The sequence below is a fragment of the Cydia splendana genome, chromosome 1 (assembly GCF_910591565.1).
Source record: "Cydia splendana chromosome 1, ilCydSple1.2, whole genome shotgun sequence".
NCBI classification, from domain to species: Eukaryota; Metazoa; Arthropoda; class Insecta; order Lepidoptera; family Tortricidae; genus Cydia; species Cydia splendana.
Window position 1 is genome coordinate 28095274 of NC_085960.1, and position 15459 is coordinate 28110732.

Sequence of the window (15459 nt, forward strand, 5' to 3'; positions counted from 1 at the left end):
GCTTGGTAGGAAATAGACAAGACGTCTGATGTTTGAAATTAAATTTTCATTGAACTATACTTATTGAATGTCATATTCTTCAAATAAAAATGTTAGATGCTCGTGGCTATTTAAATTTGTGGGGCTGTGTAAAAGATATGGTGTACCAAACCAAACGGAATGTGAAACTGCGGACGAAATGAGACAAAGGCTAATTGGTACTTTCTGCGGAGGATAAATGACGAAGAGCATACACTATATCGCATGTGCATCGACATACTCGGGTACGGGCTGCGGCGGCGTTGTAATACACGGAGGTACATTTGAACACCGTATGTGAAAAGAAGATAGTATTAAATATTGGAAAAAAGTAATTATCTAAGAAAGTAATAAAATTGTTTGTAATATTTTTGCATGCATTTGATTTATTTGACATTTATGCGTCATTCATACATCATTGCGATACTGTCAACGATCGGAAAAAAGTGTAAAGTCCCGAGCTTTCCCGACGGAGATCCTTAATCTAGCCGTCATGTGCACATGCTATAGGGTTATCACCACAGTTAAAAAGTAGTATTTTTGCAATTTTTATTTTTTACTCAATTAACGATTCTTACCATTACCAATAGTCTCTGTATCACTTAAACGACCTAATACTTCCGGGAAGGATCGTCGTGCCTTTCCACCCTGTATATGTATATTAGGAATGTGGCTTTAAGTGTACGTGTATTCTAGCTTCTGTTCTACTGCTACGTTGAAACGGAAATACTGTGTGTGTATGTATTTACTTCGTTAACACTTGGAATACTTAATAAAATGTACGTTTTGCTAGACAGGTGAATAACGCTGTTCTTTTTCGGAATGCATTTTGTTTAAAATGATAATGTATACTCTGTGCCACATTTTAAGATGTGAGTTTCGATTGATTAAAGCGAAATTAAACACAATAAATTCATTCTCAGTGTGATATAACCATTTTGTTTTAAATTGAAAAAAAGTAGGTATTAATAGTCTTTTACTTGATACAAATATTATATTTTGTTAAGAAAAAATATTTTACTTGTAAATATTTCATGCTCGTTGTTGCATTATGTAGGCACACCTATACTTATTTTAGCATTTAGAAAATGATACGGGGCTAAAATAGTGGCTATCATAAGATTTCATGAGCGCATTTAAAAAAGTAATTTTAACAGTCTGCCGAGCTCGAAATATCGATCCATATTGCATTTTACTGCGGTTTAACAAAAGGCCTAACAATAACAAGTGAGCGAATGAAAGTGCGGTGTATACGAGGCGTTAGCACAGTGCCGATGCAGCTACAGAACCATGCATATGCTATTGACTTTTTCACCAATTTTTTGAGTCTGTTGTCCTCGTGGAATGAAGTCGCAAAATTGTCTAGTTCGCGTCAAGAATGCAGTAAAATCGTTATTGTCCGCCAGCCTAACCACGCCCGTAACCAATCAAATCGTTCCTAATTAGAATTAGAAATCACAGCGACCAGTTGAAGGCATACTTTCTAATTAGGAACGATTTGATTGGTTACGAGCATCGCTTGCCAGCGGACAAAAAATATTTTACTGTATTCTTAACGCGAACGAACTATACGTATCAAAGAATAAAAAATAGTAGTCTTTCAACATTCGATCTCACAACTTTTTTTAGTTTAAAGAAAGTTTCAATAAATATATTCATCGATGTAACATAATCATAAATTATGTTTAAGAGATAGAACAGCCAGACCCTTTTATGTAATTGTTGCTTGTTATTACTTGTACAAAATAAACGTTGATTATAAAAATGTAATTTTATTATTAAAACATTTATTTACAATGCTTCTTATTTTCTAGCTTCGTTTGACGTTATGAAAGCGTAATGTACATAAGAGTTTTTATTGTATTTGTTAATAGCCAGAGCCCCTTGGACCATTAGGGCCACCGCTGGGGTATCCTTCGTCTCCGCCTCGACCCCCTGATCCTCTGTTTCCTTGGCTGCCACCTCTTGGGTATCCGTTATCAGCAGTGAGTCTATCCGGAGAGCCGAAGCCCCCCTGTCCTCTGCCGCTCGGCCCACCGCTGGGGTATCCTTCGTCACCCCCTTGCCCACCACTGGGAAATCCTCTACCGCCCTGAGGTCTACCGCTAGGGTAACCACTATCACCATTCAAGCCTTCCAACCCGTTCGTGTCGGGGCCACCGGACGGGTACCCGGCATTTCCCTGACCGTTCTGTTGTCTCTGAGGGGCCCTAAGATCTCCAGAAAGCTGTTGGCCTCTACCGCCTCCAGGTCCTCCTCTTGGATATCCTGCTTGACCTCCCTGGGACTGGTCGTCGTAGCCCTGGGAGCCACCTTGGCTGCCTTGTGATCCAAACCCAGAATTTCCTTGGCTAGGTCCGCCCTGTGGGTAGCCAATATCGTTGTCTCCAGGGAACCCGCCGCCACCGGCGCCCGGGCCGCCGCGAGGGTAGCCTTGAGCTCCACCACCGGAACTTCCACCTAAAAGTAGTAAAAATGCAAAGATGCATTAAATCTGGAATCTGGATTTGTTTTACAAGGGGGCAAAGTTGTTCTTTAACCGCTCGTGCTAATATTGATACCCGAGCAAGCGAAAGATTCCAAAATTTAAACCACGAGCGTAGCGAGTGAAAAATGGAATCTTGAGCGTTGCGAGGGTTAAACAAAATTTGCCCCCGAGTGAAACACAAAATTTTTCACCACACCAACCCGAAGCAAATATTAAATGTAAAATATCAAACAAAGTCAAACCAAATCAAATTCAAATGAATGTTATTAAATATTTATCATCCAAAATCATCATTTAAAAGTCAATTCTACCTGCAAACATAAGAAAACAACTCAAAATTTGCATTTGATTACTTTGCCTCACATGTCAATTAAATACTATAGCAAAGTACAACTTTGCTATCCGTTTTTGAAGTGCAAAGTAAGCCTTTCCGAGCTGGTGTGGTGAAAAATATTTTGTGAGCTTGCTCGCACGCACTGACGCGAACCAATCGTTTATGTAAGACCGCTATTTACTTTGAATTCAAGCGATAATGGCTTTATGGCTGAAGGCTGTTTATTATTTTCTCTTCTCTCTCAATCTCCCGAAAACGCCGTCGAAAAGTCGCTCACATTTTAAAACGACACGCTAAATTTTTACATGAAACTTGGCATGAACATTTAAGTAACATATATCTATGTATATCTGATTATAGCTTTTTGTTGCTAAAAATTGTAATACGAAGAAAATAGAGCGAGTAGATGTTTTGTATGAAAAACGTTTACAGATAATAAATAAGTATATTATTTGTATGTTTCAGCTTATAATGTTTAAAATGAAAGCGTAACTTCTATTGTATGGCGGTGGCTAGGTTCGTGTTTCCATCATTACTCGTATCAAAATCAAACTGCGGGCTGAAGTCTAATAATTATGCAGCTACATACAAAATACATAACTTAAACGACTCAAATATAGCAAATGTTTGTTTACGAGAAAATAACGGACGGAATAAGTATTATTAAATAATAGGATTATATCATCAGGAAGATTTAAACAGATTACCCGCGCCAAATCCGGATCCACCGCCGGCTGCTCCACCTGATAGACAACATATTTTTTGTTTATTTTTCACTATAAAAACTCTTACGCTTTTACTTAATCTTTTTATAAGTTGCGGTTGTGGTTTTCAGAAAAAAGTTTTTTAGAAAATTAAAATAGTGAACTTTGTGTAGACGTATTATAAAGCTTTGTAACTACCCTTGTTTGATTTACCTGCAGACTGTCGCTTCACTAGAGTTAGAACAATATTACAGTTTGTGTCAAAACAGAATTTACTTTATGACATTAAATTAAATGAAGCTTAGCCTATCATATTTTAAATCTTAACTAATAATAATTAATAATAGAATGCGTAAATAATTTAGGTGACAGGTACCTAAAGTGCCATCCGACACTTAACTACGAGCCATTGTTTCTTATAATGTTAAATTATACATTTTATAAATGATTTAAATACTTTCAGTAAGTATACCTGTTGTATATAGTTACAACGTCAGTTCGGGCGGAAATACTCAAAGGGGTTAATAGTTTAGAAATTCAAGTAGAGGGTAGGTACTTAAAATACTATCATGATGGGCTTATTACTTTCCAAAATAGTACCGCTCCCTTCCTTACACATAATTTGAAAACTATAAGCTCTAACACTACTCATTTAAATTTATTGAAGACAGATATTATAGAAAATTTAATGAAGCATGATGAAGCATACATTTATTGTTATTCATTGGCAGTTATGCTATAAGTAGCTTCAATAATTGTTATAAAGAAATAAAAAACGTAAACTGGGATTCAAAAGTGTAAAAAATAGTTTAAGACTTGTTTCTACGTACCTACTTCATTTTTTTGTAAGTGTATAAGCTGGATGCCAAGTTATATTATTTCTTTCGAATGGGACCATATTTTAAGTTAAGAATTCTTGATAACAAGTATGCAGTATCTTATTAAAAAAAAATCTACCCAAAATTTTAGAGTGCCCAGGGACCCCATCAAATTTTTCGATGTTCATGGTAAACCCCTTTTCAAGTTCAAGTTAGCTCAATCGTTTATAAGTCCGACATAAAGCGTTCGTCCCGTACTTGCAAGTATGTGAGCGTAAAGGTGACAGTCCATTTCCAACGACAGCTGCACTACTGTTGCGAGGTTACTGTCATTCATTGTCATGTCATTCATTTTACTATGGAAATTGACAATAACATCGACGTGTCGGAGCAGTAGTGCAGCTGCAGTCAAAAATGGAATGTTACCTTAAGAGTGATAATGATAACTGCTTTATATTGGACATATAAACAAGTTCATAGCTATAGTTTCTTCATCTGGATAAACGAACGCAGGGTGTTATGAGGATATACTTGCAATGAACGAACCCTCGTATCGGATCATAGGCTTGTATCCCTGCAGGCCCGCCTCGTACTCCACAACCTGCTTCCTGCCGTCGGGCAGTACTACGTTATACTCCCCGGTGGCGACGTCGCCGTCCCGTTGTTCTGAATGACCAAATTTAGTACCTGTCTGCGCATCGTCCACTTCATAGTTATACTCGTATTTAGCGGGCTCCTAAAACAAAACAATAGTTTATCTAATTTTCAGTCACAGGTTACGCAATTATTTTAGTCTACTGCCCGATTCAAACTTTAAGATACGTCAATTAATAGATCTAGAGACGATATGGATTAGATGTGTCAGTGTCAAAAGTGACGTTTTTGTTTGAAGAAACGTCACATTTGACACTGACATATCTAATCCATATCGTTTCTAGATATATTAACTGACGTATCTTAAAGTTCGAATTGGGCCGATGCCACTTAAGACGATAGTGGAAGAGTGCTCCTCCATTTATACATTCATGTTGGAAAATATTTTTGCTTAATGTATTATATAATTATCATAGTTATGCCCCTTCGATTGGCTTTTTCGTTTTTTTTTATTATTAATGTCAGGGTCAGATTAGGCAAACAAATCCCATGCAAATGTAATAGGGCTAGGCATAACTGTGGTTAATAGTTATACATCAAATTGCGTAGAAATATTTCCCTATAACGTTAATGATATCCAGAGAGGAAAACTAGGACTACGTTTGTGTGGAGAAGCAGTCACGTGACGTCGTCCCCTTCCTCTTAAACAACTAACACCAAAACCTCACGTATAAAGTTTATACTATAAACAATGAAGTTAGTTGGATTGAAAATAAAAATCAATTAAACACATAGCTGTTACATTTACCTAAAAAATTAAATTGGAATTTTTCAGTAAACTTTTGTGTAATTCGACACGTGCCAATATTTTTTTAGTTTTTGCAAATATGTAACGTTCAGATAAAATCTAGTTACGGTTGTTATTTTGCACGCGTTTAGTCATGAGCGCTGTAAAATGTTGAAAAAATAATATATATTCCGTTGCCTTTCTAACTAGTGAGTTTGGTAAAATTCATTTTTGAAGACTTTCGCGCATAATTATTATACGCTGATATTCTTTAAAGTGTCATTCTATGGAACTTGCTAACTATATAAACAAACCGCCATATTGAAATTGTCTTTGAATTATGAATTTTTAGTGACTTGTTTACACAGTTAGCAAGTTCCATAGAATGACACTTTACGAGGGATATGGATTTTGAAATTTTATAAAAATACTTACATCAGATCCGTTATCGCCAAAGTCAGAACCGCTGTTGCCAGAGCCACCTCGACCACCGCCCCCACTACCACCAGCACCGAAGCCAGACGCCCCATACGACGAGGAGGGTGCACCAGACTGCTGACCTCCGAATCCACCCTGCGGCCCGTTAGCGTTCGGAGCTCCATAAGAAGATTCTGGTGCTCTTTGAGAATTGGGCGACTGACTTCCAGCACCGAACTGGTTATTCGGTTGTTGGAATCCGCCGCTAGCAGGTGGGCCGTACGAACTATCCGGCCGTTGGCCACGGCCTTGGTCTCCTTGACCGCCACGCCCTCCAGCCCTCCCACCTCCAGGTGACTGACCTAAACCCTGATTTGGAGCATCGTAGCTTGTTTGGGGTCGTCCGCCACTTCCAGACCTTCCTCCTACACCTGAAGAGGATCCTCCTGGCTGTCCAAACGAATCAGGGCCCTGCCCGGGAGCACCATATTCAGAGGGACTGTTAAACCCTCCTTTTCCTTGCTGCGGCGATTGGCCTCTTTGCCTGTCAAAAGAACCGGGGCCCTGCTCCGGGGCACCGTATTCAGCACTCGGAGCGTTGAAGCTTCCTTGTCCTGGTTGTGGCCGGGAACTAAATCCTCCTTGCGATGGCCTTCCTCCAAAACCACCCTGAGGACCTCCTCCGCCTCGAGATGAGCTAGGTCCACCACGATCTTGCCCTTGTGCTGAAGGTGGTCCATACTGCGTATCTAAATTATTCGATGATCCTCCGAAACCACCTTGAGAAGATGGTCTTCCTCCAAAACCACCTTGTGGACTACCTCCAAAACCACCTTGTGGGCTACCTCCAGGAGCTCTACCTTGAGGAGAGCCAGGTCCGCCGCGACCCTGACCTTGTGCTGAAGGTGGTCCATACTGCGTGTCTATATTATTCGATGGCAATTGTCCTGGGGGCGAGTAAGAGTTGCCAGGCTGATTTTGGTTTTGTGGTCTTGAACCCGGGCGGCCTCCAGGACCTCCGAAAGCACCAGGATCTCGGGAATTACCACGGCCTCCGTTGTTGGCTCCGGGAGGCCCATACTCTGGAGATGGTCGACCATTACCACCGGAAGATGGTGGGAGGTAGCTGTTTACTGGAGGCTCGCATTTAGTCGTTGACCATGCAAGGGCGCTAAGCCAAATAACCCACTGAAATCGAATCAATCATTTAATACACTGTTCCTTCTTGAACCTTCTTTCGAGGAAGGCAAGGTTCATATTTTAACAGCTTATTTGATTTTAAAAAAAATATTAGGTCATTTTGACCATCATAGACAGGTAATAAAAGCGTGTTTTAAGGAAAGCAAATTATATGTAGTCTATTTTTTTACGATGAACATGAAAATTTATGACGTACTACTTTTTAGTCTAAAAAAACAGACTATTGTTTATATAAACAAAATTCTTACTAAAATCATCGTTGGCTATTGTAGTGTTGTCATGAATATAATATTATTGTAATGTTAAACTATGAATTAATTGGAGATGCTGCTTTAATAAGATTTAACTTAGGAATAAGTTTGACGATTGGGACCGGAGCTTATATAGTTCGGTCGGTGAGCGTGATATCAGTGGTAATGCAAGAGCCTCACGCGTTCGTGTCGCGTTTAATTTCGTGCATCTGACTGTGGCCGCGGCGCTGCGCCGTGGGAGTCCTTGTTCGCGCTAATACTAATAAATCTATACGTATATCTACTATATCTGAATAGAAATGTCTCGAATATTAAATAATTACAGTCTACAGCAGGGTTACATTCGCTTATTACTTATATTTGCGCTTGTGATACCACTGTATAGCCCATAGGCAGTTCGTAACAGGGTGTAACCGGAAAACCGCTAAGCCGAGGAGGATGGAGAGTTGGGAAGGTGAGGTTGGGGGTGGTGATGTTTTCATATTAGTGGGTATCTTTATTTGAATCTATATAGTTTATCTTTTACTTGCTCAACGTAATTCAAAGTTGCACCGCATAGGGCTTTGAAAGGTTACCTTCCACTACTTACTTATACACAGAGTCAAACATAAATAATGGCTTTTCACGACCCGTCTATTTAAGACTTGTATAAAGAAGACATGCGCTTTTTGGCCAAACTGATAATTAAAATTTAATTTTAATTAAGGAAGTTGAATTGGTTGAATTGTTTGTTCTACTCTTGACATATTTATTAACGCAACACGCCAAAAACATGTGCGTTGATAACTTACATAATATGCTGAATATACTTGTTAACAAAAATCAAAATCGTCCTAGGTGGTGCTATTTGATTTTCCATTAAAAAAAAGTGTGCACTTAAAATTAAATCAGATTTTATGGTGAACACTGTTTAGTGTAAGCTACGACTATTATAGATAGACTTAAACCATATTCAGTCCTTGAATAAAGCATATGATCACGTCAATGGGCCGGTGCCATCAATTTACAAACGGTATCGAAATCCGTGATGGAGCGCATGTGATCTGTGCCATCCTCACTAGTTAGCGTCGTGACGCGCTGACGCAACGGCGGCGGAGCCCTAGGGCTGCGAGCGCATCATGGACATTGCGACATCATACAGTATGTATACTTATTAACTAAAACCATGTATTCAAACCCGTTAATGTTTATTTAGGTTAGAAATATGAGAATGGCTCCTATTTTTTTCAATTCGGACACCGTTTACGGCAGGTCTAAAAAATTATATATATACGAAAAGAAGATACTTGAGAAATTTATTAAATAATTGAATGCCACAAAACAGGCACTGAAGATAATAAAAATCTAATAAATCAAGGTCCCCATCAACCAGTTTTAACAAATGGTTTTCGTTGGTATACCTACTCGTACATACTGTATATTTGTTCGCATCCCTATATGACTGTATATCTCATGATATCGCGAACCATTTACTGCGGATTATGGCTCAAACGAATCCGCCAATGTCTGTTCTGTGGGCGGATCCACTTTTTTTTTTGTAATTAATGTTATTATGTCCCGTCAGCTAGGCTACAATAGTAGCATGCTTAGTAGGAATGTAAAAAGACCTGTATAATGTTTTTCAAACTCGAAGAGTAGGATTATATGAAGATGACAGGTCCATATAATCGTACTCTTCGGTAGGATGATGGTCATCCTACCTATGTAAGTAATATTTGAAAAATATTACATATAGGTATAGGTAGTAGGCTACGTTCTACTTAGCAAAGTGACCCATATGTTCGCAATAAATAAATGCTTGTCTTTTGTAATTTTATATTAATATTTATATAAAATATTACTTTATGAGTGAAGAAACTACCTACAAAACTAAAACTAGTACCTGTAAAATAAATAAAACATAACATGGGTGACCTAGCCCAATATGTATATATTTTGCTAGATCACCCAGGTCCGATCCTTCTGGAAGGGTTCCCATAAGGCTGACTGCGTTCCCCCTTTGGATTGCTATGCCGATCCGTTGGGCGAGGAACGAGCCAGGCCTACGGTCCCCGGTGACCTCGAAGATTTTTATAAAAAGCTGCCGGATTAAGGAGGTATGTTATTGTTATAAATGTACCTCTGTAATAAGTACCGGAAGCGCGTCATAATAATCGTGGGCAAGCCGGAGCTAGTTTGTCTTTACTTTTCTTCAGGATCAATATTAGGAAAAGTGCTCAACTGCTACTACACACCAACCTTCCCTTTCCCATCTAGGTAAACTCTCGGTCTAAAATTATGACCACATTGGCAGGCCCAGACGGAGATGGCGGGATGACTTAGACACCTTCATTAATTACGGGAGTCGTGGAAATCAAGGGGAGAGGCCTTTGCCCAGCAGTGAGACACTATAACAGGCTATTAAAAAAAATGCATTCGACATCAGTTTTATTCATAAATATTTGTGGTTGCCCTAACTAATGTTCACTAACATTATATTGTCGCACTTCACCTCTTACTTTTAGCCATCAGTCCCACGCCGACTGGGCGATTAATTCATCTCCTATATGAAGAACCTTGTCAAACTATAAACCATTACGGACTATATTTCAGTATGTTAGGACTTTTTAAGACTTAACTGGGAAATAACAATAAAAAATAAAAACATTTTGTTTGCATATATTTTTTTATTCGTGCGACTTCTCATATTCGCTCTTATACTTAAAAACAAAGTTTTGTACGGTGCTCTAATAAAGTATCACAGATCTACTTTGCACTACAAAGTTGCGCGCATAAGTTGTTCGCAGAAATCGCGAAGCGTCTGGTTGACGTAACTGGTGACCGAAGAGCTGGCGGCTACCTCGCACAACGTATCAGCATTGCGATACAGCGAGGAAATGCCGCCAGCATCCTTGGTACAATGCCTCAAGGGCCTATTTTAGATTTAAGCTAGTTATTAATTTCGTTTAGTAGTACCACTGTATATATACTTTGCACTACTTACTAGAAGTGGTATTCAGAATTAGAAAAGAGCCTAACGGGTGCATTTATGACTGTGTTACTCCTGTGGCCTATTTTATAAAGCTACAAGTTACAATTTACAAGCGGAAGTCTCTTTCTAACCCTATGTGTTAGAACGAGACTTCCGCTTGTAAATTGTAACTTGTAGCTTTATAAAATAGGCCACTGGAGGCGTATTCTGATTGTAATAACAGGTTTATGATCCGTCAGTGGCAAAAGTGGCAGTTCTTGACCAGAAACATTAACACATTCATTGTCACTAAGTGCTACGGGTTGCGCTCGTAGCGCGTAAACACGTTTTCGCCGTATGGAGCGCGTAGTCGCTACGAACAGTGCACCCGACTGTCGGGTTCTTGGCCCTGAATGTGTTAACTCCGGTACAATTTTACATAGGACCGATAATAACTGAAATTGATCATAGTTATGTACTATTTATTATTATCATGGTACTCATCACTCTCAATACTTAAAACAAAATGATCAAATACTTAATTATGCAATTACAACCTAATTACAGTAAAACCAAATTATGAATAGGACTCCGTTTATTCTGCCCCACTCCCACTGAAAATAAGGGCCCTATCACACTGGTAATTTGCGAGCGAGTTGAAAGCGAGGCGAGCGCGCAGCGAGTATAATTGAGAGTGTGATTGGTCCCTAATGTACGTATCATAACATTTCATAGAAACACGAAGATTACCAAATACTGCTAATATTCTGGTTTCAGTCTAGTAATTAGTCTATTTATCTAATTCTGAATCCTACTTTATACACTGGACTGGTCTGCTCTTTGTACCTAATACACTCAAGGGCAATAAAAACAAATAACATTGTTTAGAAATATACACAAAATAACCTACATATTTTCATTGTTCTTTAGTGTACAAAGTAAAGAATAATGAATTATTTATTCGAGATAACTAGTTTATATTGTGTCAAAAATATAGTACATAACACAACACAATAAGTTATTAGGCGTTAAAGCAATCGCGCCGATTCTAAACATACAAACAGTTAAAGCCAGAGCACACCGGCTGCGTCGCACACGTCACGCAAGCGGTGCGCCGTCTCTCATAAGGATCTGTATATTACAACGCGCACGTTCACTTCTACGCACACGCAGCCGGTGTGCACAGCCTTTAAAGTTAGAGGCATCTCCACGGTGGCGAACTCATCGTGGGTCCGATTACACCAACCACAATCGACGGACTGATTGACAACGTAACTAAGTCAGCAGAGAACTATTCTGACTATTCATGACATTTCCCATACTTTACAATTTTATCTTATCTCAAGTTTTTATATGTAGGTAGGTGTATAGACTCCTACACTCTTCAAACAAAACGAACATGAACCTTTGCCGAGTTCGTTTAGGTACAGTCGACATCAAAGGTGATGGATGGAAAGATGGTGATGGATGGAAAGATGGTGATGAAACAACACGCCAAAAGTATCCGGCTACCCTCGATAACTTGAATCCAAATAGATAACTATAAGTATTTCGACAGTTCGCGTTCAAAAGCAATTGCAACAGTTTAATTGTTCTATATATAGAAACATATCTATGTTTGTTAAGCTATCAAAGAATGGTAGATATTACTTTTGACGCATTGTCTTATACTGCTGCTAACTGTACACTTACCTTATAGGTTGTCATACTACGTATACTTATTCATATATACTTACATGTTATAATAAAAAAATAAACATTATAATAAACTAAAATCACCATTATGTACTCGTATGTACGTAACAAAAAATAAGATTAAACATTTTATTATTAACATCTAGGCTCCTACGCATAATGGCCCCAGTACACAATGGGCCATCGCCGGCCACTCCAAGGGACGCATTTATGCGTTAGTGGGAGCAAGTGATATTGCTATCTCATTCTACCGCATGGCTGCGTCCCTTGGAGTGGCCGGCGATGGCCCATTGTGTACTGGGGCCTTAACATTAAGTCAAGTTTTTGTTTTTACTGTGAATGATTGTATAAACCCTGAAGGCGTAACGAATTTTTAAAAATATGATATTGATAGGTATTTTAATAATGTTGGTGCAACTCATTATCTTTAGGTACATATTAAAATGACAGGTATTATATCATACCTATATTTAGAAATTGAATACAATTCCATTTGAACCGACTTGCTCACTGAAAAATCGTATTGTGCATTTATCTACTCTTTGGTATAAGTACGTACTCAATCTATTTCAAGCATTTTATACAGTAAGATTATATTTGGTTGTTTTTATTACTTATATTGTACTATTAACGAACGAAATTCAATAACAGCTATGAATCGAGACAATCACATTCCAATTGTTCACAGTCGCAATAGTTATATAATTCGACAGTCAGTAATTTTCGATTCACATAGCTTTACACCAAACAAACTTTGAAAACAAACAAATTGCTTTTATACACGGTCTCTATGAAATTTTGTGACATTAGGTAAATTAGAATAAAAAAAGATGAACTTTTCATCATTCAGAATTCAGATACCTAGTATAGAACTACTAGATTTGACGCAAACGACCCCCGTTCCAAAAGGCGGCAAAGTGACTGGATTATAATAGTAGTTCAGCTCTCGCCTTTTGTTTATAACATCTTTTAAGGTGTATTTATATTGTAGGTATTATATTTTATAGTAACTAACATAGTGATACTAAAAACAACTTCCATACATTCAAAAGTAGATGGAAATAGTACATTGTGCAACATGGGGCGTAAGTTGAATATTGCAAACGAGAGTAAGTTAAATCGCGACGGCTTGCCGGAGCGATTTATAGACTCGAGTTTGCAATATTATTACGCCCCGAGTTACACACAATGTTTTTCATCACACTTGCGATACAAAAATTAAGTATAAAGACAAAAAACTGTTAATTATGGCACTAGAAACTTCATAACTCCCTAGGGAGAACGCTTTTTCTATAACTCCCGCTAAACCTGCGTGCAATTCCACATTGACTGAGCGAGTGTGATGAAAAATTATTTTTCATCACACTCGTGCCATAATTAACAGGTTTCTAGTGCCATTATTAACAGTTTTTTGTCTTTATACTTAATTTTTGTATCGCAAGTGTGATGAAAAACATTGTGTGTAACTCGGGGCGTAATAATATTGCAAACTCGAGTCTATAAATCGCTCCGGCAAGCCGTCGCGATTTAACTTACTCTCGTTTGCAATATTCAACTTACGCCCCATGTTGCACAATGTACTATACCTCTAGCGTCCCTCCGTCCTAACTGAAATTGAAATATTTATTGCAGACCGTGGTCCATAATGTGTTAGTACAGGTACAATTAATATTTACAAACTATATTTAAAATATGGTCAGTTATTGCATAGGACACAAAACAAAACAAAAATCAATAAAATTACACAACATAAAATTACAATTACATTCTATACTGGATAGGCGCTCTAACATGAAGCTGCATCCAGTGCTACATACTAGTACTAATTACCTACAATGAAATTTTATTTCGTTCAATTTAAAAAAAAAATTAAATTCTTTTATATTTTTAATATGTAACATTGACTCGAATTTGACTGCAATTTTTTTCTTGTACGGTGGATCGCTGAAAATATTATATAATTTCCACCAATAACATTTCCTACTTATTTCCTAGTGCATATGTCGTCTCTACGCTATGGTGGAGATTTTCTGTAGTATGACCGCGTCGGACTTCTTGTTGCCGCGGAAGTGCTCCTCGATCTCGGCCAGCGACTTGCCCTTGGTCTCGGGCACCACGAACAGCACGAAGAAGAAAGCCAGCGCGCAGAAGCACGCGTACATCCAGAACGTGCCGGCAGATGTCAGCAAAGTCTGACAAAAATAATATAATACTGTTGACAGGAGATCAAACCCCGGTTCGTACCAATGAGTTTTCCGGAACTTATGTACGAAATATCATTTGATATTGCTCTTCGGTGAAGGAAAATATTGTGAGGAAACCGGACTAATCCCAATAAGAGGCCTATAGTTTCTTCCCTCTGGGTTGGAAGGTCCGATGGCAGAAGCTTTCGTAAAAACTAGTGCCTTTGTAAATTCTTGGGATTAGTTATCAAGGGACCCCAGGCTCCCATGAGCCGTGGAAAAATGCCGGGATAGCGCGAGGAAGAAGAAGTTGACAGGAGATAAAATCGGAGTAGACTGCACTATTAATATTTTTTATTTGAAACGTACTTGTACCTACAGGGAGAGGCTTTACGTTGCGCTTAACTATTTACATTTGAGGATCTTAGAAAAAAAAGGCAATAAAAAATAGAGCAGTCAATTCAAGCCAAAATAAATGACTTTCTATCTCCCTCTGTGGGGCTCAATACATTCCACGGCTCATCTCTTTCCGAACAAACTCTATCAAACAGAACTAATAATCTTATTGTAGGCAGAACTCTTAAGTAACATTCGGACATCTAAAAAAATCATCTACTTACGGCAAAGATGCATGTAAAATTATACACAAATGAAAACCAAGTATGGACATGTAGGTACATACCTCTAACGCATGGAAGGATTTGATAACGCTGAACATAGACAGCAGGTTGACGGCGCTCGCCATGGCGGAGAGCTGCGAGCGGTGGTGCGCGGGGAACAGCTCGCCCAGCAGCAGGAAGGGCAGCCCACCGAACCCGAGCGAGAAACCAACCATGAACACAACTAAACTGCCCACTAGGAGATACCTGCAGGTACATACCTCTAATGCATGGAAGGATTTGATAACGCTGAACATAGACAGCAGGTTGACGGCGCTCGCCATGGCGGATAGCTGCGAACGGTGGTGCGCGGGGAACAGCTCGCCCAGCAGCAGGAAGGGCAGCCCACCGAGCCCGAGCG

The 15459-nt window shown here is 38.9% G+C and overlaps 2 protein-coding genes across 3 annotated transcripts in view; both read right to left on the minus strand.

Moving 5' to 3' along the window:
- Positions 1-1774: 1774 nt before the first annotated feature.
- LOC134797097 (pro-resilin) lies at positions 1775-15302 on the minus strand. Of its 2 annotated transcripts, none has more exons than XM_063769319.1 (5): positions 15122-15302; positions 6179-7348; positions 4909-5098; positions 3548-3583; positions 1775-2478 (listed from the first exon to the last, which is right to left on the minus strand). In XM_063769319.1, exons 1-5 carry the CDS (start codon positions 15272-15274, stop codon positions 1886-1888), a joined length of 2142 nt encoding a protein of 713 aa, XP_063625389.1. In that variant the 5' UTR covers positions 15275-15302; the 3' UTR covers positions 1775-1885. The 2 variants fall into 2 exon arrangements, with proteins under 2 accessions (XP_063625389.1, XP_063625399.1); XM_063769329.1 differs by lacking the exon at positions 15122-15302 and adding an exon at positions 7609-7687.
- The window catches only part of LOC134797988 (facilitated trehalose transporter Tret1-like), a 45299-nt gene continuing 44033 nt past the window's right edge, over positions 14194-15459 (minus strand). The window contains exon 9 of the mRNA XM_063770326.1: positions 14194-14448. Coding sequence (XP_063626396.1) covers positions 14266-14448 — 183 coding nt within the window. The 3' untranslated portion in view covers positions 14194-14265. The remainder of the gene's footprint in view (positions 14449-15459) is intronic.

What these genes read in the sequence shown, in the direction of transcription:
- LOC134797097 (XM_063769319.1), bottom strand. Translation starts at nt 15,274, where the DNA reads ATGGTTGGTTTCTCGCTCGGGTTCGGTGGGCTGCCCTTCCTGCTGCTG. An exon ending in AATCCTTCCATGCGTTAGAG is followed by an intron (nt 7,349 to 15,121) that starts GTATGTACCTAC and finishes ATTCGATTTCAG; the next exon opens with TGGGTTATTTGGCTTAGCGC. An exon ending in GCCTATGATCCGATACGAGG is followed by an intron (nt 3,584 to 4,908) that starts GTTCGTTCATTG and finishes GTTGTCTATCAG; the next exon opens with GTGGAGCAGCCGGCGGTGGA.